Source organism: Cetorhinus maximus, chromosome 2, assembly GCF_964194155.1.
Source record: "Cetorhinus maximus chromosome 2, sCetMax3.hap1.1, whole genome shotgun sequence".
Taxonomy (NCBI): Eukaryota; Metazoa; Chordata; class Chondrichthyes; order Lamniformes; family Cetorhinidae; genus Cetorhinus; species Cetorhinus maximus.
Genome location: NC_135880.1, coordinates 29,757,055 through 29,784,053, shown reverse-complemented (window position 1 = coordinate 29,784,053; position 26,999 = coordinate 29,757,055). Strand labels below are relative to the sequence as shown.

At 42.3% G+C, this 26,999-nt stretch overlaps 1 protein-coding gene across 8 annotated transcripts in view; it reads right to left on the bottom strand.

Moving 5' to 3' along the window:
• The window catches only part of LOC144692864 (storkhead-box protein 2-like), a 320,994-nt gene that overhangs the window by 105,958 nt on the left and 188,037 nt on the right, over nucleotides 1-26,999 (bottom strand). Inside the window, exon 1 of one of the 8 annotated variants that reach the window (XM_078561943.1) lies at nucleotides 22,337-23,586. The exons of 5 other annotated variants lie outside the window; for them this stretch is intronic. In XM_078561943.1, the coding sequence (XP_078418069.1) occupies nucleotides 22,337-22,502 (166 nt within the window). In that variant the 5' untranslated portion in view covers nucleotides 22,503-23,586. Of the gene's footprint in view, nucleotides 1-22,336; nucleotides 23,587-26,999 lie in introns of those variants that run through there. 2 more of the 8 variants (XM_078561953.1, XM_078562005.1) reach the window with 2 other exon arrangements.

Here is a 26,999-nt window from a genome sequence, read left to right as displayed (position 1 = left end):
CCTTACAAGTGTTTCCAGCATTTCTGTTTTAGTTTCCCTGCATCTTAATGGTTTGCTTTACATTGTAACTCTTGATGCCAACTGACCAGGCACTTCTCAGAGCACTGGTCAGATACAGAGGAAACTGCCCTGTACACTGCCCCATCACACATTCCCAGAAAAGATACATCAGAGGGAGAATTTTCTCCCCGTCGGGGGGGCTGAGCAGGTGCGGGCACGGGCAGGCGCACAGCCGATTGCCGCCCACGATCGGCTGTGCGCCGCCATTTTACGTGGGCGGGCCAATTAAGGCCCGTCCAGTGTGATGCGCACCCAGAAGTGCTCAGCGTTTGCTGTGCGGGTGGTGGGGAGGAGACTGAGTCGGGGCCTGCGAAGAACACAGAAATCTCCCTGAGGCAATTTATAAATACTTCATGAAACCTCATCCCGCCCTTGGATGAGGTTTCATGATAAATGCAAAGGCCGCTTGGGCTCTTCACCTGCCCTTAAAGTTGGACAGGCAGCCCAGACAATCAGCTTAATTAGATTATTAACGGCCTTAACGGGCCTTTGACAGTTCAGCGGGTGCGCAGCCCACCAAGCTGAAGATCTGAATGACGTCGGGACGCACGCCTGATGTCACCGCGTGTCATTTTATGCATCGGTGAGCAGGACCCGCCCCCGCACGCCAACCAGAAGATTCAGGCCCAGGGGTTAGAAATGACTAAAGCAGCACACTGCCCATTTTTATTAAAGAAAAAGCATTTTTTTTAAAGAATAGGACATAGCACTGTTTGCAGTCTCTAGTTCAAGGTATAATTGTCTTCTGGCTGAGTTCCTTTTCCTGCTATTTTTGATGCAGACAGCTGCCCACTGGCTGTGACGTCTCTGGCACTGCAACTACATGTACAGGGAGTGCATCCTCTGTAGTTGTGGAGTCACCAAACTGAGCCTTGGCTTTATTTTACAATTCTGCCTCCTGGTTAAGGAGCCAAATTCATGGTGTAAACACCAGGAGATGGCTCCTGGGTATTGGTTGCTCTAGATAAGCATCAGCACTAGGATATCCATATTTGTGTTCCTGTTAGCACTGCCAAGGTATAAAAAAATACAACCTGGTTGGCATCATTCCAGCTGCAAGAGATGATGGGAATGCAGCCTCAGAAAGAAGGCTGGCGCAGACTCGGTGGGCCTTTTTTGGTGCTGCAAACCTCTATGGCTCTATGAGAACTTGGGTGAGTCAGATGGGGTTATCTGCTACACTTCTTTTGATGGCTGAACAAGCTGATTCTGGAAAGGCAAAGTCTGCCACATAAATGCCACACATGAAGTTGTCCCTTGCCGGTGATGTGGGATGGTCTTTGCTGATGCCTTGTTTTCGGTGCTGGCATCTGGTTTGGAGCTTCTGAAACTGCATGTCATGGTGGTGGTGAATTCCTGGCCACAGCTGGTGTCACCATTTGCATCAGCTGTCAACTAGAATTTCTCACTTGTTCTGATTGATGTTGAGAGTTTTCATGTCTCATTTGACAGCATCCTTGAATTGGAGCTTTGGGCACCCTGCTGGTCTCTTGGCACAGGCTACCTCCCCATTCTTGGGGATGCAGTCATCTTCCATCCTGTGCACATACCCAAGCCAGCGAGGCCCTCTTTGCTTGATTATCGCTAGCATGCTTGGCTTCATAGGTGACTTTGTCTTTCCATGTGATGCCAAGGATATAGTATACCAATTATATTTGATAAGGTGATTTATGCTGCCAACTTTACTTAGGAATGGAGACTAACATTTGTAATGAGTCAAGTTTTAGAATGGAATTTTCAGTATCCAAAATTTATCTCACCTGAATTCAGATCTGCTTGACAACTATGGAAAATAATGACACTCTATCCTTCCCTAGGCCAAAAGGAACATATATGATATAAGCAGAGCCTTTAAGCCACTATTAAAACAGATTCCTTGATTATCTACCACGCATCACTGCATCCCAAGAGAAATAAATTCCACATACATGTGGTATGGGGGCTGGTGAGCAAAGTTGGCTAAAGAGCTAGCGTGTGGTTCACGATAACGCTGACAGTGCAAGCTCGATTCCTGCTCCAGCTTAGGTAAACTTGGGGCCTGCCCCTGAGAGTGGAAGGCAATGGTAAACTGTCAAGGAAACAGCTCAGGATGAAGCATCAGCAAAAAATGAGCCAAAGGACCTATCTTTCAGCAGGGCACACATGAATAAATGAACACATTCCATGCAGTGTGCAAAATTATACACCAAAGTAGTTTGAACCTCTACCTAATTGTGCATTTATATAGTGGCCTCAGGACATCCCAAAGCACTTCATGCACAGCAAATTATTTTGAAGTTTAGTTGGTCCTTAGGTGAGCAAGCATGGCTGCAATTTAGCAATGCAGCAAGATCCTCCAAAGAGCAATGATGAAAGGGAAGTCTGTTGAAGGGTCATACGGACTCGAAACATTAACTCTGTTTCTCTCTCTACAGATGCTGCTAGACCTGCTGAGTTTTTCCAGCATTTTCTGATTTGTTTCATCCACCATCCTGAATTGGAAATATATCGCCATTCCTTCACTGTCACTGGGTCAAAATCCTGGAACTCCTTCCCTAACAGTACCGTGGGTGTACCTACAACACATGGACTGCAGTGGTTCAAGGAGGCACCTCACCACCACCTTCTCAAGGGCAACTAGGGATGGGCAATAAATGCTGGCCTAGCCAGCGAAGCCCACATTCCAGTGAATGAATAAAAAATAATTAAACATTCTGTGGTATAGCAATTTGTATTTATCTGGTGTTTCAGATTCCCATGTATAAAATATATTTTTGCTGTAGCCATTACAATGGATACTTTCATATCTTTTGAGTGCATTGTGCTATGGAACACGCAGGCTGTTTTTGTCTTATATGTACTGATTTTGCTTTTCACATTCATTTCTTCTCTACTGTAAAAAAATGGATGCCTTGCATTTCTATAGTGTTTTCATGACCTCAGCATGTCCTAAACCTCTTTACAGGTGATGACATTTTTTTTGTTGAAGTGTTGACGCTGTTATAATGTTAGATAAACTTGCCAGATTTTTAATTTAAGGACTATTTTTAAGACTGAGGCCTATTATTTGCAGTCTTCCTGAACGCAGTTAGTCTTTCATAGTTTCTGGAGCAACAGCGTGCTTTGGTAATGAAGTAATAGCAGAGTGTCATAAGGTCACTACGTCTCATATGTACACTGCCCAAAATGTCATGGACATTCTGCGCTAGTGCAAAGCAAATCAGCAGCATCGTGCTCCACAGTGTGCAGCATACTGAAGAAAGAAAATCTGTTGACACTATGCGATCACGGTCTTCATGGATCCCTCAGCCACATTAATAGCAGCCTTGGCCTTGGGAGGGCAAGCTGACTGCATTGCTGTCCTAACATTTAACATGATGTACAGGAGGTCCTCCTGTATACTGTGGGGCTCAGTGTTCCGTGCAAGCTTATCTTGATGTTGCCATTCGCTGTGCAGAACCCACTCTATTGGAGTCAGCAGCTGAAAACCAAAATAAATGCCACGGCTGCGCATGGTATTAAATTACTAACACAACACAGGCACTTGTTTTCCCTTAAAAATCATAGGAGATTTTGGATTAGGCATTTACCCAGTCTAATGGTAATCTCCAGGATGCTCAACTGATTTTAAATCTGGTATCAAGAGATGGGAGTTTTAGCTCCAAACTACAAACAAGTAAATAGGCTCAAAAATGTACTGAAGATTTGGCACAAATCTGGATTAACAGCTGTACTTTAAATGGGTCCACTGATTGTGCTGCTTATACACAAGGTTTCATGATATTACATATATTCACATACAATATTACACCACAGAAACAGTCCATTCAACCCAACAGGTCAATGCAACTGTTGATGCTTCACTTGAGTCACCACTCACCTTAATATAAAAGCAAAAAACTGCGGATGCTGGAAATCCAAAACAAAAACAAAAACAAAAATACCTGGAAAAACTCAGCAGGTCTGGCAGCATCTGCGGAGAGGAACACAGTTAACGTTTCGAGTCCGAATGACCCTTCTGTTAGACCCTTCTTCTTAGTTCTGTTGAAGGGTCATTCGGACTCGAAACGTTAACTGTGCTCCTCTCTGCAGATGCTGCCAGACCTTCTGAGTTTTTCCAGGTGTTTTTGTTTTTGTTTCACCACTCACCTTACTTCATTTCATTCTATGAACAAATCCTTCTATTCCTTTCTACCTCATGTACTTACTTAACATTCCTTAAATGCATCTATGCTATTTGCTCACGTGGGATGGGGTGCAGGGTGTGCCATGACCCAATGTCATGGGGAACCTATCCAGTGAAACCTGGTGGATTCTGAGCAGATTCTAGTGGGTGGGTGTACAGGAGAGGGGTCTCCTTTCTGGGCAATCCATGGCCCACACAGGGGGCCCCCCAGCAACAATGGCTGTCCCTGTGCCAATGCAGCCTCAGCACTGAGGGACCCTCTCCCTCAGCTGCAGCCTCAGCAACTGTCTATTGATTCAGTTTCATTATTACGTTAAAGCAGTGATTACACCTTAAAAGTCCTTTGTTGGCTGTAAAGTGCTTTGAGATGTCCTGAGGTTATGAAGGGCACTAATGAAATGCATATTTTTCTATTTAACATTTGTATTTAACTGGTTAAATAAACAAGTGGCTTTGTAAACACTGTCTCATTCTTAGCAAACCAACCTCTCATTTTCAGGTCTCCTTCGTATTAAAATAACCTGACCTAAATAATTGCAAAAGTATTCTTGAATTTATGTCCACCAGAGGAAAAGGAAGTTTCACAAGCATTTTTAATCTGCATAAAATGCATTAAAATCCTTATAGTTAGTGCACAATTCCTGTTTCATGAATTTGTCCTATACAGCAGTCACAAATGGATATAATCCCTACAATTCTTTGTAAATTAAACTGCAAAGTACCCATTGCAGTGGAAGCAGGATATATAATAATCTTTTAAAAGAAAAGTGAATAAACATTTGCAAAAGAAAAACTTGAAAGGGTATAAGGAAAGGAAAAGGAAGAGGAATTAAATGGACAGCTGCTTCAGAGAACCAGTACTGATGGGCTGAATGCCTTCTTCTGTGCTGTTGAATTCCATGGCTAATTAAATTGACAATTTAAAAGAAAAAGTGAAAAGCTGATCTCAAAGTGAGAGGAGTTGACCATATATTATGCAAAGAATTATATATGGAGAGACAGAGAGAATGAGAGGGGAAATATTCACCCAAAACACAAAACTTTTTAACTTACCATTCCAAAGTGCTCTGAGTTACATTTTTCTAATTTAGCGTGCAGAAGTACTCCTGAACTCAGGATTGCACAATGTGACTGATTGTATAGATGTACTGTTGCCTTTGGAAACAAGAATTATTTTTCTTAATCCTTCAGCCTTAAGCAGAAGAATACTAAAGCATTTAGTTTTGGTAACTTCACTGCTCAAGCTCCCTGCAACATGTCCAGACAATAACGTTGCAATTTACTGTACAATATATTATGAAAACAAATTTCAGGCCTATTATTTTCTACCCTGAACAGTAGTCAGGGAACTGGTTACAGCTTTTGCATTCTTTTCCCCCCAGTGATGCGCCTTTGTAAAATGGGTCTTTAGCAGACTGACATTTAATCAATAGGTATAAATTATTTTGAAAGCCTATTATTTCTTTATTAGCACAAGGCTTAGCTAGTCTCATAAAAGCAATTTCATGTTAAGCTTCAATAGATAACATATTAAGCAAAACATAATCAGTTTTCTGCAGCCTGGCCTGATTTGCATTTAAAATTTGAAAATTTCACACAAAAATGTAATTGCGCCCAATCTTGTTGTGTCTGTGTCGTGACTATAGACCTTCTCCACTCCCTGTATACTGAATTTGGTGACTCTTTCCTAGGCATACTTTATGAATACTCACAGCCCTCTGGTATGTCAATTCCCATTCAATTATCTTCCCATCTTTCTTGAGGGTGTTGAAGGGCCAAATTTAAGACAGAAATCAGGATGTTTCTTCACAAAAAGAATGATCAACATATGAAACAGACTCCTGGACAAAGTGGTGTGTGAAACCCCTGGAATTATAAAAGAAGGGAGTGAGGCAAAAGACAGGAAATTACAGGCCGATTAGCCTGACCTCGGTTGTTGGTAAGATTTTAGAGTCCATTATTAAGGATGAGATTTCAGAATACTTGGAAGTGCATGGTGAAATAGGGCAAAGTCAGCATGGTTTCATCAAGGGGAGGTCATGCCTGACAAATCTGTTAGAATTCTTTGAGGAGGTAACGAGCAGGTTAGACAAAGGAGATGCAATGGATGTTATCTACTTGGACTTCCAGAAGGCCTTTGACAAGGTGCTGCACAGGAGGCTGCTCAGTAAGATAAGAGTCCATGGTGTTAGAGGCAAGGTACTAGCATGGATAGAAGATTGGCTGTCTGACAGGAGGCAGAGAGTGGGGATAAGGGGGTCCTTCTCAGGATGGCAGCCAGTGACTAGTGGAGTTCCGCAGGGGACAGTGTTGGGACCACAACTTTTCACTTTATACATTAATGATCTAGATGAAGGAACTGAGGGCATTCTGGCTAAGTTTGCAGATGACACAAAGATAGGTGGAGGGACAGGTAGTATTGAGGAGGCAGGGAGGCTGCAGAAGGATTTAGACAGTTAGGAGAATGGGCAAAAAAGTGACAGATGGAATACAACGTGGGGAAGTGTGAGGTCATGAACTTTGGTAGGAAGAAGACGCATAGACTACTTTCTAAATGGGGAGAGAATTCAGAAATCTGGAGTGCAAAGGGACTTGGGAGTCCTAGTCCAGGATTCTCTTAAGGTTAACTTGCAGGTTGAGTCAGTAGTTATGAGAGCCAATGCAATGTTGGCATTTATTTCGAGAGGACTAGAATATAAAAACAGGGATGTGCTGCTGAGGCTTTATAAGGCTCTGGTCAGACCACATTTAGAATATTGTGAGCAATTTTGGGCCCCGTATCTCAGGAAGGATGTGCTGGCCCTGGAAAGGGTCCAGAGGAGGTTCACGAGAATGATCCCAGGAATGAAAGGCTTAACATATGAGGAACGTTTGAGGACTCTGGGTCTCTACTCGATGGAGTTTAGAAGGATGAGGGGGGATCTGATTGAAACTTACAGAATACTGAAAGGCCTGAATAGAGTGGACGTGGGGAAGATGCTTCCATTAGTAGGAGAGACTAGGACCCGAGGGCACAGCCTCAGAGTAAAGGGAAGACCTTTTAGAACAGAGATGAGGAGAAACTTCTTTAGCCAGAGAGTGGTGAATCTATGGAATTCATTGCCACAGAAGGCTGTGGAGGCCAGGTCATTGAGTGTATTTAAGACCGAGATGGATAGGTTCTTGATTGGTATGGTGATCAAAGGTTACGGGGAGAAGGCGGGAGAATGGGGATGAGAAACTTATCAGCCATGATTGAATGGAGGAGCAGACTCGATGGGCCAAATGGCCTAATTTCTGCTCCTATGTCTTATGGTCTTATGGTCTAAGCAATTGGATGATGCAGTGGGGAAACTTCAAGGTCTTTTTTGAGAAACTTCCTCCTTCACATTTACCTTGTTGACCTTATACTAAATTTCGAATTACTGAGCGATTATTTTAGTTTTTCTACGATACCTATGAACCAAAATTGGTACTGGGGCTGTGGACAAGTGTAGGATCAAAGGATTCGGCATAAGTTTTGAATTTAAGGTGCTTCAAAATTGGAGCATTAAATGGTCAAAGGCAACAAATAAGCCAAGGAAACACTGCACCTCTCTACTATCAAACTTTTTACTTTAATAATGCATTATGCTTTAAAAATTTCAACTAAATTCTGGATCACGTGTCTGAATATTGAAATTGTTAAGCAAAAAAAAAAAGACCACGGCCCATCAAATTCACCATCTACCATCCTGGTAGTTGCATGATACAACAATAATGGGCTAACCATTGCAATCAATCTCTATCATTAGTGTACAACTGTCTCAGAAATAATGTGAGGAAAATCCCAGTGGTGGTGAGCTTTGGGAACCATAGGTCCAAAGTTTTCTTTAAATTTTCCTCCCAAATATGCTATACCTGCCACATGCAATGTCTCAAATTACTCACATACTGCATTCCAAAATGTTATTTTCCAAAAGAAACCTAAGCTACCTAATTTTCATTTGAATGAATGACTTTTTAACTGCTCCTATTATGTTCCCACGGAGCCTGTGTGATCAACTGACTGGCCACTCTCTGAAATATTGTTTCCTGCAATCTTAATCTTTGAATTTTCTCATCAACTTGTTTTTGTGTATTCATAGCATATTGCTAACCCTCCTCTTTTAAAATCTTTGGTAATAGGCTGATAGTCAGCAATCATCTGCAAAGTAATAGAAAATGTCATCAACAGTGCTATCATGCAGCAATTAGCAACAATCTGCTCACCAATGCTCAGTTTGGGTTCCACCAGAACCACTCAGCTCCAAACCTCATTATAAGCTTGATCCAAATATGCATACAAGAGCTGAATTCCAGAGATGAGGTGAGAGTGATTTCTGTTGACACGAGGTCAGCATTTAACTAAATGTTGGCTTGGGAAAGAATGCCGCTGTTGAACCGCCTTACCAACATGCCCAGCATTCGGGTGTTAATCACTCAAAACAAGCACCATTGGATGGGACATGTCAGTCGCATGCCTGACAACAGACTCCCAAAATAACTGTTCTACTCGGAACTTGGTTGCAGCACGAGATGCCCAGGAGGATAGCGGAAATGCTTTAGGGATGTCCTCAAAACATCCCTGAAGAGTTCAAACATTCCTGCCGACTCATGGGACTCCCAGGCTTGTGACCAACCAAAACGGAGAAGGTTTACTGGTGGTAATAAAGCTTATTGGGAGTAGTAGGATTAGGGATGTTTGTGAAGGCACCTCTAGGTAGCGGTAATCATAATATGATTGGATTTCACATTCAGTTTGAGGGAGAGAAGAGTGGATCTAAGACTAGTGTTTTAAACTTAATTAAGGGCAATTATGAGGGCATGAAAACAGAGCTGGCTAAAGTAAACTGGGAAATTAAGGTAAGGGATAGGTCAGTAGAAATGCAGTGGCAGACATTTAAGGAAATATTTCAGAATAATCAGTAAAGATACATTCCAGGGAGAAAGGAGGGCTCGCAGGGAAAAAATGCACCATCTGTGGCTAACTAAGGAAGTTAAAGATAGTATCAAGTTGAAAGAAAAGCAGAGTTCTTTGAGGCAGTAACAAGCAACGTGTGTTGTACTTAAATTTCCAAAAGGCATTTGACAAGGTGCCACATCAAAAATAAGAGCTCATGGTGTAGGGGTAATATATTAGCATGGATAGGGGATTAGTTAGCTCACAGGAAACAGAGAGTAGGCATAAATGGGTCATTTTTGGGTTGGCACAATGTGACAAGTGGAATTCCACAGGGATCAGTGCTGGGGCCTCAACTATTTCCATTGGTAGGAGAGACTAGGACCTGAGGGCACAGCCTCAGAGTAAAGGGAAGACCTTTTAGAACAGAGATGAGGAGAAACTTCTTTAGCCAGAGAGTGGTGAATCTATGGAATTCATTGCCACAGAAGGTTGTGGAGGCCAGGTCATTGAGTGTATTTAAGACCGAGATAGATAGGTTCTTGATTGGTAAGGAGATCAAAGGTTACGGGGAGAAGGCGGGAGAATGGGGTTGAGAAACTTATGAGCCATGATTGAAAGATAGAGCAGACTCGATGGGCCGAATGGCCTAATTTCTGCTCCTCTGTCATATGGTCTTATTTACAATTTATATCAATGACCTGGATGAAAGGACCAAATTTGCTGATGACACAAAGATAGGTTTGAAAGCAGATTGTGAAGAGGATATAAGGAGTCTGCAAAGGGATACAGATAGGTTGAGCGAGTGGGCAAAAATTTGGCAGATGGTGGGTAATGTGGGAAAAAGTGAACTTGTGCACTTTGGCAGGAAGAATAGAAAAGCAGCACATTGTTTAAATGGCGAGAGATTGCAGAACCCTATGGTACAGATGGATCTGGGAGACCTGGTACTGAATCACACACACCTAGTATGCAGGCACAGCAAGTGATTAGGAAAACCAACGTATGTTGTTGTTTATTACAAAGGGAATGGAACATAAAAGTTGTGCTATAGTTGTACAGGGTGTTGGTGCGACTACATCTGGAATACTGTGTACAGTTTTGGTTTCCCTTAAGAAAGGATATAAATGTGTTAGAAGCAATTCAGGGAAGATTCACTCAACTGATACCTGGGATGGTTGGGGAGGGGGGGATGATTATCTTATGAGGAAAGGTTTGACAGACTGGGCCTGTATCCATTAAAGTTTATAAGAATGAGAGTTTGTCTAATTGAAACATATAAAACATATAAAATCCTGAGGGGACTTGACAAGGTAGATACTGAAAGGACATTTCTTCTTGTGGGAGAAACCAGAACTAGGGGACACAGTTTAAAAATAAGGGGTCTCCTATTTAAGACAGAGATGAGAAGAAATTTTTTCTCTCACGGGGTCACGAGTCTTTGGAATTCTCTTCCCCAGAAAGCGGTGAAAACAGGGTCACTGAATATTTTTAAGGCAGAGGTAGATAGATTCTTGACTAACAAGGGAGTTAAGGGGTATCAGGGGTAGACAGTAAAGTGGAGTTGAGGCCACAATCAGAGGAGCCATGATCTGATTGAATGGCGGAGCAGACTCGAGGGCTCAAATGGCCTACTCCTGCTCCTAATTCATATGTTCGTATATATTTGTATGTTCATTTGGGAAGGTGCTGAACACATCGAGAGTCTCATTGGGAACCTGCAGCCGAGGTGTCGGAGAGAGTCCACAAACCTCCAAACACCTCATATAGCCAACCCTTCATGCACTATCTGCCCCATATGTGGCAGTGTCTTCAGATTGTGCATATCAGCCATCACAGAACCCATCGAACCAGATTGGAAACTAGTCATTCTCGATCCCGAGGGACTGCCCAAGAAGAAGAATAATATTTAACCGAATGCGGCACCAAGGAGGCCTAGTGAAATTGAAGCCAATGGGTTCGGAGGAAAGATCGCTAGTGACTGTAGGAATACCTGACACAAAGGAAGGTGGTTTTGGTCATTGGAGGCCCACCATCTCAGCCCCAGAGCATCACTGCGATAGTCACTCAGGGCAGTGTCCTGGATCTAACTATCACCAAGAGAGAGCATAACTACCTCATTTTCACAATCAATGGCATTGCTATTGCCGAGCCCCCTCCATCAATATTCTGGGGCTTATCACTGGTCAGAAACTGAACCAGGACACTCACATAAATGTTTTGGCTACTCGAGCAGGTCAGAAGCCAGATATTGGCTGACCTTCTAATTCCTAGTTAGCAGTGTGACAAATCTACCCATAGTCAGTAAAGCATGCTGATTGCCTCAAATTTCATGTTTTTCTAACCCAAAACAATCCATTGTCTGTCATATCCCAGGCTATCCATATAGAATGCCATGGAAGATCTACTAATTTTCATGAAAGAGTAAATGCAAAGCACATAATGAGGAATACACTTTCCTATTTGCATCTAGTTTATCACCAATATTAATGAGCAAAGGAGAATGTACTTCTGTGCATGCAACACAATTCCCTATTTCTGTAACTTGTTCCAGCTGTAAAATGCTCCGAGGCCTCTGTTTTCTTCCAATGGAAGTTACGATTGGCAGCCAGCTTCTACACAACTGTTTAAACTCTTTCGAGTTATCAACAGTCACAGATTGCAACTCTTTTAAGTACAATCACAGTTCTTGGTTTCCAGGAGTGGGACATGAACCCACAACCCTCTGATTCAAAGGCAAGGGTGCTATGAACTGAGCCACAGCTGACACCTCACAAAAATTCTTTCGAGTTATCAACAGTCACAGATTGCAACTCTATCAAGTACAATCACAGTTCTTGGTTTCCGGGAGTGGGACACGAACCCACAACCCTCTGATTCAAAGGCGAGGGTGCTATGAACTGAGCCACAGCTGACACCCCTACACAACTGTTTAAGGCTGAATGTTTAGACATGCCACTGATTAAACCAATCAGTGGAAAATTTTCTAATATCTAAGTAAATTAGATAGTTGAGCTCCTTAATAACCTCAAGGACAAATGAACCCAACAAAGAAGCAATATATAGGCCAGTAAGTACTAGGTTCAATCCTCAGTCAATGCTGTTAGATGATTGCGGTTAGGTCGGTAGCAGAATTGGTGAAAAGGCCTCAGTACTCTGGGCTTGGGACTCTGACTGCTAGCCAATGACCCTTCTTGGAATGTTCACATCTATATACATTGGGTCGAAGAACATTGGGCCATGCTGTGGAAAACCCATAAGACTGTAAGATGTAGGAGCAGAAGTAGGCAATTCAGCCCAACGAGTCTGCTCCACCATTCAATGAGATCATGGCTGATCTGATAATCCTAAATTCCACTTTCCTGCTTTTCCCCCACAACCCTTGATTCCCTTACTGATTAAACATCTGTCTATCTCTGCCTTGAATATACTTAACGACCCAGCCTCTACAGCCCTCTGCAGTAAAGAATTCCACAGGCTCACTACCTTCTGAGAGAAGAAATTCCTTCTCATCTCTATCTTAAATGGGTGACTCCTTATTCTGAGATTATGCCCTCTGGTCCGAGACTCTTCCACAAGGGGAAACAACCTCTCCACATCTACCCTGCCAAGCCCCCTAAGAATCTTATATGTTTCAATAAGGTCAACTCTCATCCTTCTCAACTCCAATGAGCACAGGCCCAACCTACTCAGCCTCTCCACATAAGAAAATCCATCCTTACCCAGGATCAACCTACTGAACCTTCTGTGGACTGCCTCCGCATTGGGAAGTATATCTTTCCTTGGATAAGGGGACCAAAACTGTTCATGGTATTCTAGGTGTGATCTAACTAGTGCCTTGTATAGTTTTAGCAAGACTTCCCTATGTCTATACTCTGTTCCCTTTGAAATAAAGGCCATCATTCCATTTGCCTTCCTTATTACCTGCTGAACTTGTATGCTAGCTTTTTGTGGTTCATGCATGAGGACCCCCAAATCTCTCTGTGCTATAGCCTTTTGCAGTCTTTCTCCATTTAAATAATATTCAACTCCTCTATTCTTCCTGCCAAAGTGCATAATCTCACATTTTCCCACATTATATTCCATCTGCCAAGTTTTCGCCCACTCACTTAACCTGTCTACATCCCTCTGTAGACTCTTTGTGTCATCCTCACCACTTGTCTTGCCACCTATTTTTGTGTTATCCACAAACTTGGTGATAATACATTTACTTCTCTCATTCAAGTCATTAATATTATTGTAAATAATTGTGGCCACAACACTGATCCCTGTGGCACTCCACTAGTTACAGGTTGCCATCCTGAAAATGCCCCCCTTGTCCGAACTCTCTATCTTCCATTAGTTAGCTAATCCTCTAACCATGCTAATATACCACCCCCAACACCATGGGCTCTTATCTTATTAAGTAGCCTTATGGGTGGTACCTTATCGAACACCTTTTGGAAATCCAAATATATTACATCTCCTGGTTCCTCTTTATCTATCCTGCTTGTTACCTCCTCAAAGAATTCTAATAAATTTGTTAGGCATGATTTCCTCTTCATGAAGCCATGCTGACTCTGCTTCATTATATTATGTATTTCTAAATGCTCTGCAATTACATCCTTCATAATAGACTCTAACATTTTCCCAATGACAGATGTTAAGCTAATTGGTCTACAGTTAGCTGTTTTTTGTCTCCCTCCCTTTTTGAATAAGGGTATTACATTGACAGTTTTCCAATCCTCTGGGACATCTCTCATACTAACAAAGCTACCCCACCACCCTTTCCTTCCTGCTGGTTTTTTCAAAAGAAAGAAAATTCACATACCCCTGAATATTTAGTTCCCAGCTTTGATCTCCTTGTAACCATCTCTCCATAATGGCTATAAGATTATACCCATTCACCTCTAATTGTGCCATTAATTCATTTATTTTGTTGCAAATACTATGTCTATTTAAGTAAAGAGCCATTAAGTTTGCCTTTTTACCATTTTCCCCACCTTTCACCCTATTTGCTGCTGTTTTTTATGTTTGTACACTCTGTCCCTTCCTGTCACACTCTGGGTATCATTACCTAAATAGCTGCCCTGCAATGCTGCCAAATCCTTTTGCTTTGTAACCTACAGATCCCCTCTCCAGAACACTCCCCCCCTCTATTTAGTTTAAAGCTCTCTACAGCCCCATTTATTTGATTCGCCAGGACACTGGTCCCAGCACAGTTCAAGTGAAGCCCGTCCCACCGGAATGGGCTTTCCTTCTACCCCAGTACTGATGCCAGTGCCCCATGAACTGAAACCCATTCCTCCCACACCAATCTTTGAACCACGCATTTAACTCCTTGACTTTATTTACCCTATGCCAGTTTGCCTGTGGCTCAGGTAGTAATCCCAAGATTATTACCTTGGAGGTTCTGCTTTTTAATTTAGCTCCTAACTGTTCAAATTCTTTCAGCAGAACCTCCTTTCTAGTCCTATCAATGTTGCTGGTGCCAACATGGACAACGACAACTGAATCCCTCTCTTCCCACTCCAAGTTCCTCTCCAGCCCTGAGGAGATGTCCTTAACTCTGGCACTCGGCAGGCAACACGGCCTTCAGGACTCATGCTCACGGCTGCAGAGAACAGTATCTATCCCCCTAATTATACTGTCTCCTACCACAACTACATTCCTATTTCCTCCCCGCACTTGAACGACTCCCTGTACCACGGTGTTATGGTCAGTTTGCTCACCCTCCCTGCAGTTCCCGATCTCATCCACACAACGTGCAAGAATCTCGTAACTGTTGGACAATTGCAGGGACCGAGGCTCCTCGAGCGCTACCCCCTGGGCCCCCATACTTGCCTCACCTGCAGTCACACCCTCCTGTCCCTGATCACAGATCAAATTTGAATTACCTAATCTGAAGAGTGTGACCGCCTCCTGGAGCAAAGTGTCCACGTAACTATCCCCCTCCCTGATGTGGCGCAATGTCTGCAGCACGGACTCCAGCTCCTTAACTTGGGTCCGAAGTTCCTCGAGCACTTACTACAGTGGATCACTTTTTGTGTCTAGCAGCACCAACAAATCACATGTCCTGCCATCACTATAATATTTTATTTTATTTATTAATTAATTATTCTAGTATCCCTACTCTTTACACTTGAAGAATTCCCCCACTCTTTACACTTTATTATAATTAATATTTTTTTACATCAAATTTAATCTTATTGATCCCATGGTAAAAAAAAGCCTTCTGACGTTGAGGGGGTCATTTTATTTTAATAAAGTCATCTAGAATAAATTGTTAGTTCACTGCAATCAAAACATTTTGGCAAATTGTGTTAAATGAAGGGATCATCATTGTTTTTTTCTCACCTGGAAACTGTTTAAGCACAGTCAGATTACATAGTTTTGCAATTTATTTTTACCTGTTGCAATTTATTTTAACAAAATTATGAATAATTGTTGGGTCTGGTGGGGGAGGGTGTGGTGGTGAGGGAAGTCATTAAAATTTACATTTCGAAACACCACATTGTGAATCTTGAGATGTAAGGATGCTGGACAGTTCCTAGTTATTTGCAGAATGGTTAAAACCGTCCTGAAATTTAGCAGTATTTTAAACGTAGCACTGTAATGACGAAACCTTATACAGAGCACTGCTTTAAAATGAGATCAATGTTCATCATCAGCCACTTTCTCTTTATATGTTTCCAGAATGCATTTGTCACTTAATACCTCCAAGAGGTCATGAATCAACATGGTGTTGGCAGCACATTACACAAAACTAAAATCAGTCAGTCCAAAAATTTTTAAGGCTTAACTACACCAAAACATGTACAACATTAATACTATCCTGAACATAGTTCACCTTTATATCCACAGGCTGCTCTAGAATGTTTGCTGCTCTGAGGATACACCATAGATGAATTGGAACTGGTAGCTTGCACTATGTTACCTGCCTTATCAAGTTCATCAGCTGGCTCAATCGCTCATGGCTAAACAGCAGTCTTCGCTTTCCAGTACATTCTAATTTTAAAAAGATTCTGACAAATGTTCAAAGTAATTAAAGTGAATTTTACTTGCGAGAAAGGTGGTGGCATAGTGGTAATGTCACTGGACTAGTAATCTAGAGGCCCACGCTAATGCTTTGAGAACATTGGTTCAAATCCCACCATGGCATCCAGTGGAATTTGAAATCACTTAATAAATCTGGAATTAAAAGTTAATCTCAGTACAACCATTGTTGATTGTCGTGAAAATCCATCTGGCTTCAGGGAAGGAAATCTGCCATCCTTACCTGGTCTGGCCTACATGTGACTCCAGACCCACAGCAATGTGGTTGACTCTTAAATGGCCTCACACGCCACTCAGCTGTATCAGACTTAAAAGTCGATAAGGAATGAAACTGGATGGACCAACTGGCAGCGAGCTGGGCACCAGAAACGACAACCCTGTAAGCCCTCCTTACTAACATCTGGGGGCTTGTGTCAGAATTGGGAGAGCTGTCCCAGACTAGTCAAGCAGCAGCCTGACATAGTCATACTCACAGAATCATACCTGACAATGTCCCAGACACCACCATCACCAGAGGTGGTGGTACAGTCGGGAGGGAATAGCTCTGGGAGTCTTCAACATTGACTCCCGACCCTGTGAAGTCTCATGACATCAGGACAAGCATGGGCAAGGAAGCCTCCTGCTGATTGCCACAAACTGCACCCGACCCCTCCCTCAGCTGATGAATCAATACTCCTCCATGTAGGACACCATTTGGAAGAAGCACTGAGGGTGGCAAGGACACAGAATTTACTCTGGTTGGGGGACTTCAATGTCCATCGCCAAGAGTGGCTTGGTGGAACCAGAACTGACATAGCTGCTAGACTGGGTCTGCGGCAGGTGGTAAGGGAACCAACGAGAGGGAAAAACCTACTTGACCTCATCCTCACCAATCTACCTGCCGCAGATGTATCTGTCCATGACAGTATTGATAGGAGTGCCCCTCCACACGGTCCTCATGGAAATAAAGTCCTGTCTTCACGATGAGGATACCCTCCACTGTGTTGTGTGGGATAGATTTAGAACAGATCTAGCAACTCAAAACTGGGTATTCATGAGGCGCTGTGGACCATCAGCAGCAACAAAATTGTATCCAACCACAATCTGCAGTCTCATGGCCTGGCATTTCCCTATTCTATCATTACCATTAAGCCAGGGGGTCAAACCTGGTTCAATGAAGGATGCAGGAGGGCATGCTAGGAGCAGCACCAGGCATATCTAAAAATGAGGTGTCAACCTGGTGAAGCTACAATACAGGACTACTTGCGTGCCAAACAGCAGAAGCAGCAAGTGACAGATAGAGCTAAGCCATTCCACAGCCAATAGATCAGATCAAAGCTCTGCAGTCCTGCCACATCCAGTCGTGAATGGTGGTGAAAATTAAACAACTCACTGGAGGAGGAGGCTCCACTAACATCCCCATCCTCATGGTGTACATTAGTGCAAAAGATAAGGCTGAAGCATTTGCAACAATCTTCAGCCAGAAGTGCCAAGTGGATGATCCATCTCAACCTCCTCCTGAGGTCCCCTGCATCACAGATGCAAGTCTTCAGCCAAATCGATTCACTCCACGTGATATCAAGAAACGGCTGAAGGCACTGGATACTGCAAAGGCTATGGGCCCTGACAACATCCAGCAATAGTACTGAAGACTTGTGCTCCAGGACTAGCCGCATCCGTAGCCAAGCTGTTCCAGTACAGCTACAACACTGGCATCTACACAGCAATGTGGAAAATTGCGCAGCTATGTCCTATCCACAGAAAGCAGGACAAATCCAACCCGGCCAATTACCGTACCATCAGTCTACTCTCAATCATTAGGTAAGTGATGGAAGGTGTCAGTTGACAGTCCTATCAAGTGGCACTTACTCAGCAATAACCTGCTCACAGACACTCAGTTTGGGTTCTTCCAGGGCTACTCAGCTCCTGACCACATTACAGCCTTGTTCCAAACATGGACAAATATGGTGAACTCAAGAGGTGAGAGTGATTACCCTTGAGCATTTCATCAAGGGTGGCATCAAGGAGCCCTAGCAAAATTGGAGTCAATGGGAATCAGGGGAAAACTCTCCACTGGTTGGAATCATACCTAGCACATAGGAAGATGTTGTGGCTTTTGGAGGTTAACAATCTCAGTCCCAGGATATAATTGCAGGAATTCCTCAGGATAGTGTCGCCTTCAGCTGCTTCATCAATGATCTTCCCTCCACCATAAGGTCAGAAGTGGGCATTTTTACTTATGATTGCACAATGTTCAGAACCATTCCTCAGATACTGAAGCAGTCCATGTCCATATGCAGCAAGACCTGTCCAACATTCAGGCTTGGACAGATAAGAGGCAAGTAACATACATGCTACTTAAGTGCCAGGCAATAACCATCTCCAACAACAGAGAGTCTAACCATCTGCCCTTGACATTCAATGGCATTACCATTGCTGAATCCCCCACTATCAACATTCTGGTAGTTACCATTGACCAGAAACCGACTGGACTAACCATATAAATACTGTGGCTACAAGAGCAGGTCAGAGACTGGGAATTCTGCAGAGAGTAACTCATCTCCTGACTTCCTGAGGTACAAGTCACGGGTGTGATGGAATAGTCTCCACTTGCCTGGATGAGTGAAGCTCCAACAGCACTTAAGAAGCTTGACACCACCCAGGACAAAGCAGCCCACTTGATTGGCACCCCATCCACCATCTTCAACCTTCACTCCCTCCACCACCGTGCACAGTGGCAGCAGTGTGTAACATCTGTAAGATGCAGTGCAGCAACTCACCAAGGCTCCTTCAACAGCACCTTCCAAATCCACAATCTCTACCACCTCGAAGGACATAGGCAGCAGATGCATGGGATCACCACCACCTGCAAGTTTCCCCTCCAAGCCACTCACCATCCTGACTTGGAAACATATCGCTGTTCCTTCACTGTCGCTGGGCCAAAATCCTGGAAACCCCTTCCTAACAACACTGTGAGTGTACCTACACTACAGGGACTGCAGCGGTTCCAAGAAGGCAGCTCATCACCACCTTCTCAAGAGCAATCAGGGATGGGCAATAAATGCTGGCCTTGCCAGCGACGCCTACATCCCATGAAAGAATAAAAAAATTAATTTCACAAATGGAAAACAACTTCCTCACTTCAAGGTCCTCCTATGTACTAGGAGTTGTGCAACAAAGAACATATATTATCTTAAATCAAAGCAGGCTTTTAACAAGATCACTTCCTATTGGTTTCCGTGAGGAAAGTAGCTTCCTTAAGGAAATGAAAGTGTGATTACTCAGCCATGCCTGAGTACATTCATATTTTTGTGGCAAGAATAGTGATCATTAGGTAAAAACGTCAGCTGTTGAATGAAGTGTGTTTCATAGAAAGTACAACGTGAAGCAATTAACCCTCTCCTTTAGAGCTCTGTTTTCTGATTGCTTGGCACAGCAGCAGCTCAGGATGGTGAGTGTCAGAGGTTAAAACTGTGAAAATAAACAATCTGGGCCCATTTTCCTGTCGCATTTGGGCACTGGTGCTGCCTGATTGGCATAAAGTGATCTTACCCGAGATGAAGAGGCAAAGTGGTAATTTTTGCCTGCTATAATATCTGGTTAAATTAACCTTCTTCTTTCTGCCATGCATGTTACCTTGCAGAACATTGGATGGCTTGTGGGAGAGAGGGCAGTAGCAGTAAGATCAAACATGCTTGGTTAAATAAATGAAAACAACCAGCTACTAACCGTGGACTACTATATAAATAAATAACCACCAATAAGACAAGGATAGATTTACCTATGCATAGGTTGTTACTTTCAGGTTCTATCCTCATCAGAACATTATGTACACATTTTCAGTAAAATTGAAGTAAGTTCAAATTAGGGGAAAAACTATTTAGCAAAGATGAGGGTCTTGCACATATTTACTCTCATGGACAAGTAAAATATAGCCATAATCAAAGACATGCTGCACCTCTTCCTCATTACGCTCCAATTTGAATGTTAACTTGGGCCACAACTGCACGTGATGTGAAAATGTCAGAATTGTTCTTCAACACAAGCTGGGTGACATTCAGCTGAACTTTTTCTTCAAAACTTATAAAAGCAATCAAGAGAGAAAGACAGTGCCCTTTTTATACTTTTGCTCCTGCTGAATATAACACAAATACATTTTTTCACAGCAGAAGTATGGGTAGAATGTATTCTTGCTTAATGGTATGTAATTATTAAAGGAAATGTAATTGAAAATTATTGCCCCAGCCAGATTTCAAATTTTTAATATTTGCAGCAAGCAAGCACACGTGGCATGAATAAAGCATTTATCCTTGTTATTATTTCAGATCAAATCACATATGTGGGCTAAATTCAGAGGAATTTTCTAAAAACATTCCTGTGTGACCACTATAGCAACAGAAGCAAAACACATATATAGGTTTCCTGCAGCTGCCAAAACCATCAATTACATTTGCCACTTCCTTTGAAAATACTTGGCACTTATTCCCAGAAACATTGGAGAAGTCCAAGTATTAAAGCAGAATAGTTCTGTCAAACCAGGGTCATCATCTTCTCAAAAGTAAATTCACACATTTCAGTATCGGTTTCAGTCACAGACTTATGATTATTAATGTGAAATTGGGTCAACTTGAACTAAGTAAAGGCAGTTTTTTTTTAAGATGCTGCACTCGTATTTGAGCCAAAAGTTCGGTTCATTCTTTTTTAAAATAGAAGTTGATGCCTTGCCAGTACAAAATATCTTTACCATTAGCAATAGAAATTTGTATTTATCCAAGGTCAGCATGTTGGAATAATAAATTGAAGTTCCAGTACGTAGCACCATGACATCTTAGCACCAGGACCTCTACAATTCCCTGCAGAACTAGTTTCTGATCTCAACCATGAGGAGTTACTGAATGGAGGCTGAGTATTTCTCCACATGACCAGAACACCCATGCGGCTCTAATCTACCTTCCACTAGCTGATGACAAAGTGGGATTGGCATGTATATTTGACAGCTTATCCTCTCTGGCAATCCTAAATGGCACAAAGTTACTCCGCGAAGGAAGTTAGAAGAAACTTAAGAAATTCTTTGTTATCTACAAATTTTAGTTGAGCAGAAGAGAGCATATTTTATAAACCGGACTTTGATCTTAAGTTTCCCACCAAGTGCAAATCACTTAAAGTATTAAATGTATTTTCACAAGATTTTTCGTGTTTTCATGCTACAAATCTTAGCATCAGTGCGATGCAAGTTTTGCTTTGCACTGTTAAATTCATGTGGGGTAAATTGGGTGTGAAGATTTGAACTGATTCTAAAGTTAAGCAGAGTGAGATTCTCTCCTCTGCAGAGTCTCAGTCCATTTGTTCGAGTGTCAGGTTAGGTCCTGATTCCAGAGTTAGGCTTTACTTGCATTACAACTGCAGGCCAGTTGTAAACCGAAACCCCCTTTATACTGATACTACAGTTGTATGTGTGCAATCTCAACTTTGCTACCTAAATTTAACATTTCTGTTCATATATCAAGTCATAGAGGTGCCCAGCAATGTAAAAGATGGCTGTATTTACCTGCAATTTACTCTGTGATTTGCTGAAGCTAGTTTTATAAATTATGATATAAACGTAAACTGTTTAACAGAATCAATTTCTAGTCTATAATTCCCTTACGTGTATCCACTGTTTCAAAATAAAGGATTTTCAATTGCTGACAGATCAGTTCCAGAATCTGTAATTCTATACCAAAGTATCAAATGTACACTGGATGCTGTGCAAAACCTTGCAACAAAACACATGAATGATGGGTGGGAAGGCACTGTGATCAGCACTCTTCAGCAGGATTTTCATTAATTCTTAGAATAACAAAGAAACTGAAGCCTTTGTTAATACACAATTAATGTAAAATCCTTAAAATCCACAGAGTGCAGGCATGCTGCCGTGGCAACAGATTCCAGGATCTCATAACTTACTGCATCGCTGTAAAACCAATACATCCATAATCAGTTGTGACATTTTAGCTAATGTAGGGCTGTAATTATTTTGGAAAATTCAAATTTGCATCTTACTAGTAAGTCAAAATGGAGCTAATATGCTTTTGTTGACGTTAATCAGATTCATTTTTGTTATCACTCACGCGTGTCAATACACCTCACTGAGTAACAAAAGCATTGTGACAAACCCCTACTGCTCCCACCCCAAAGCGGCAAAATATCCCACAAACCTGAAGTTAGGTAGCCCCGTGATGCAGAAGAAATAAAAGCTGGTGGAAAATGCTTGTGCAAGCGATAGTCCTTCTCGCTGCGGGATCTGATGCGGTCTGAGGCCCGGTCTGAAAAATCTGAGCTAGGCCAGGCACGGCGTAAGGTTGTACTCCGTGTTTTCTTCATTTGGAGGCTACATGCGGTCTAATCCTTTAGCAATGTGAACTGGGCTCCATATCTCTTGCTGTGCTCTATTCGATTAGAAATAAGCCAACGTGCTGGAAGAATTAGCAAACATTCTGGCACTGCCTCCTCCACATAGCGAACTGCAGGCTTGCTCCTATGCTTTGGCTGATCCAATTTTACACACATCCCACAATGCATTACACTTCATTTAAAATCACCACTGCTTATAGTTTCCAGCTTCACATAAGAAAAAAAAGGCTCATAATGTGGCTTCTCAGCCAAAGAGCAGGCAGCGATTTGCAGCGTGAAAGCCCTGGGATCCCAGACAATAGCTCGATTCAGCTTAGGAGTGCTGGGCTAACTGTGAGCCAGAACACAAAAGGCCCAAACAAATTAGAAACCCAGCCTTGGGTTTTGACCCAAACGGTGCACCCAGGAACTGAAGGATGCAACGTCAATCCCTGCTGTCACAAGATTAGAATAATGCTTTGATGACAACGAAAGTGGTTTTCTACAGACAACAATATCCAATCAGTGATAAAGGATGAGCAGAATACATAAATCAGAAACCAATCTTCAATTCAAAAGCCCTGCAGCTGCTTTCACACAGAGAAAATGTGCGCGTGTGTCTGTCCGCAGCTGAGGATCACAGTTCCTGCAGGTATCTGTGAAGCAGTCTATTCCTGAGAGATATGCAACTAATGAAGACCCAACGTCATGGCTGTATTTTCTTTCACTCTCCTCACAAATTTCTCAGAGACTGGCTTCCACTTCGGCACGGACGAGAAAGGCTGGGCTGCAAGTGGTTCCAAATGTTTAGCTTTCAATTTTGTTAGACGCAGAGTCGAGCCTGCTCTGTTGCTCTGACTGCCTACTGATGAATGGCTCCCTGCTTCTGAATACAGTGCACAGCTATTGAACGGCAGGAAACGAGTCAGCCACCCAGTCCCATGCTAATCAAGGAGCTGTCTTATGTCAGACGCACTGATTCTGTCAAGCTTCACAGTTTTAATGTACAACCCTCAGGCTCGCTGCTAAACTGGCCAGCATCCAAGAGCTATAATCAGAATTAGTGTATTTACATATAAAACTGGATATCTTAGGGTGGCCCAAAGTGCATCGTAAACAGAGCTGTAACTTGCCTTTTGATGCTAAAGTACTGCTGGTAGTCTGCCTTTCTAATCAGCACTTTTTGTTAAAAAAAAAAGTCCGTCAAGATGTGGAAGGCAGGTCAGCTCATGTAACAACTGTAATAGACTCCTGACACTGGAAAGTAATTAAATTCATCTGTAATAGCAGTGGAAATAGAAACAATAACAACATGCTGGCTGTTAATAACTGACACAACTACCCTTAAAGTTTGCAATATCCAAAAGCTCTCAGTTTCGGTTCAGCTGTTTTCCGGCATACAAAATCATTCAGTGCGAGCACTAGGGAGAAAGCTGCAACAGATGCAACTCTATACATTGCACTTCACCATACAGAAAATCTCTTGTGAAAAATTAATCAATCATAGTTAGTCCGTCTATTATAATGTGAAAAATAGCTTGACATATTGATCATAATTAAGTGTTTTCCTACCAAGTTATGAGACAGAAAAAGAAATGAAACAAAGAGTGGCCCATGTGGGAGGAACCTTACTGGAAGCAGCGATGGCTCTTATCCACTGAAAAGAAAAAATAAGCAATGGTAAAGTGAACGGATTTTAAATTAGTTAAATGCATTTTCTTATTTTCTTGAGAAAGAGAAGTGGGGATGGCAGGGGTGAGGGGTGGGTGGGTGGGTGAGGGATGGGGGGTGGGGGGGGGTGGTAGGTGGCGGCGGTGGGGGTGGAAAGACAACTTTTTTGTAGAAATTTACTCCAAGGACCGTGATGTGGAATTCATGGAGGGGTGTGGGTCGGGGGTGGTGGGGGGCTGACAAGCTTCCATTTAGGTCAAGAGGCCGCCATACAGTTAAATTGTGAATATAATGTTAATAAAATGGATTTTTAAAAATTTAGAGCAAGTATTGAAAGTATTGAATTGCTTTTTGGACATCTTGATTGAAACATATAAAATCCTGAGGGGGCCTGACAGAGTGAATGCGGAAAGGATATTTCCTCTTGTGGGAGACTCTGGAACTCGGGGTCACTGTTTCAATATGAGGGGTCGCCCATTTACGACCGAGATGAGGAAAATTCATTTCTCTCAGAGGACTGTGAGACTTTGGAATTCTCTTCCACAAAACTAGGTTGAGGCAGAGTCCTCGAATATCTTTAAGGCAGAGGTAGAAAGATTCTTGGCAAGCAAGGGGGTGAAAGCTTATCGGGGCTAGGCAGGAATATGAGGTTAAAATCAGATCAGCCATGATCTTATTGAATGGCAGAGCCAGCCTGAGGGGCCGAGTGGCCTACACCTGCTCCTAATTCGTATGTTTGTATTCTCATTAACAGTTTTCTGGGATTAGGCTTGGAACATCCAATGTTCCAACTCACTGGCTGCCCTTTAACTTTATGTGCTGATGGTTAATTGAAGACAGCAACAAAAATCACAGCTACCCCCCAGTTACAGAAAATAAACCGAAATGAGACCCTTGACCTCCTCCATATTAAAAGTGCCCTTCCATGTAACAAAAGTTACCAGAAAATGGAATTTTCTTCATTGGAAAAAAAAGCAGGATGCAAGATTTTCCCAATGATATGTGGATCTTGTGAAAACTTGGAGAATCTTGCTTCGTGCCTTAAGAAAGGACATGCATCCCATTTTCCAATTAATTTTAGAAATGAACGAGCAATAATTTATCAGGTTACTATGGGGAGGGGGGGTGGGTGTGTGTATGACTGCATGAATCTCTGGAAATTAAAACAAACTTGGCATAAAATTCACACAGGATTCAATGATGTCAGAGAAGCCACCAAAGTTAGTATTCCATTGCCAAGCCAAGACAGCTACGCTAAAAAGGGCCCCAGGGGCTCAAAGTGCTTTCTGTAATTGAGAAGAGGGTGGTGCATCTCTTCAGCTTGAAATAATCTGCAGCAGCCTCCATTACTGATTCTGGCAAGGATCTTAGTAATCTAAATGCTTTCTTATAGCAGTATAGTGCAATGTTGGGATTTAGTACTTTAATAGAAAGGTAAACTATTCTGAATATTCAGCTGGATGTTCCCTTACTAAAAATGTTTGAAACTGCATCTGCACAAATATATATGCAATATGTGTAGATTTGTTCAGCTGTTGCGGTTATGGTGGTGTTGTGACACACACTGATTTATAATTTTCCATGATGAACAGGAACCACCTACAACCAAACGAGAAACGGCACAACAAACAACACAAAGTACACATGCTAATTCAGCAAATCTCAGCAAAGAGACTGATGGACCACATCACCATAAGAGCATCATGTAGTACTGCCATCACAGGAGTATAACGGAAGAGATTAATACTAGGTTACACATCTCACAGATGTCACGTACATGTGGAGCTGCAAGCAAGTGCAGGCACCTTAAAGGCTAGTATTCTGGAGCAGCAGAAATGCACTGTGTTCAGTTTTAGAATACAATTTTTTCACTGTTGAAGGCTCTCAAAAGATTTAATCTCTGTGGTTTGTGCTATGGTTGACTAAAATGGCTAAAGTGAACATTGTATGACATTATGATTACAGTAGAATCCTCAGTGATATTTGATTTCAACAACAGAAAGGCACGAATTGCAAAGTGACTTGATTTTGGTTTTCATATTCAACCCCTCAACTCTTCTGGGAGTATGCCTGCCAGAAGTCTGAGGTAGATGGGATCACCTGTAAGGAAAGGGATGCCTTTAATCTGATTGTGATCAGGTAAACAGCTGCACTGAGCTTGCTCACACACTATTATGTATAACTTGGGATATAAGATAGGACATGGGTTTCAAATCAGCAATCTGGCTCCTTTTATTCAGCTTGAGTTACACATCCTTACAAAGCCTAAGTTTAAGACATTCTTTGCCCGGATACGTTGAATAAACCCTGGATATGGATAAGAGAGTGATTGCAGAGTAGAAAATAACAGGATGCTACTGATTAATATTACCATCCTATGCTACCACAACAACCACCAAATGCCACACTGCCGGGTGATCGCAAGATAGATGCAAAAGAAGAAAGACATCTGTACAGAAAATGCACACAGTTTGTTTTTAAAACATCTTCCAGAGTTCTGAAGAGCCATATTCGACTCAAATCTTTAATTCTGTTTCTCTCTCCGCAGATGTTGCCAGACCTGATCATTTCCAGCACTTTGTTTTTATTCCAGAGTTTTTACTTGGTTCTCCGATGCCAGGATCAGTCTCATGGTTGTCCTCTGATCAGGTGCATCTAACCAAGCTGCTCTAGTACAGCTACAATACTGGCTACAACTCTACTCAACAATGTGGAAAATTGCCCCAGATATTCCATCCATAAAAAGCAGCGCAAATCTAATCCTGCCAATTATTGCCCTACCCTACTCTACTCTCAACCATAAGCAAAGTGATGGAA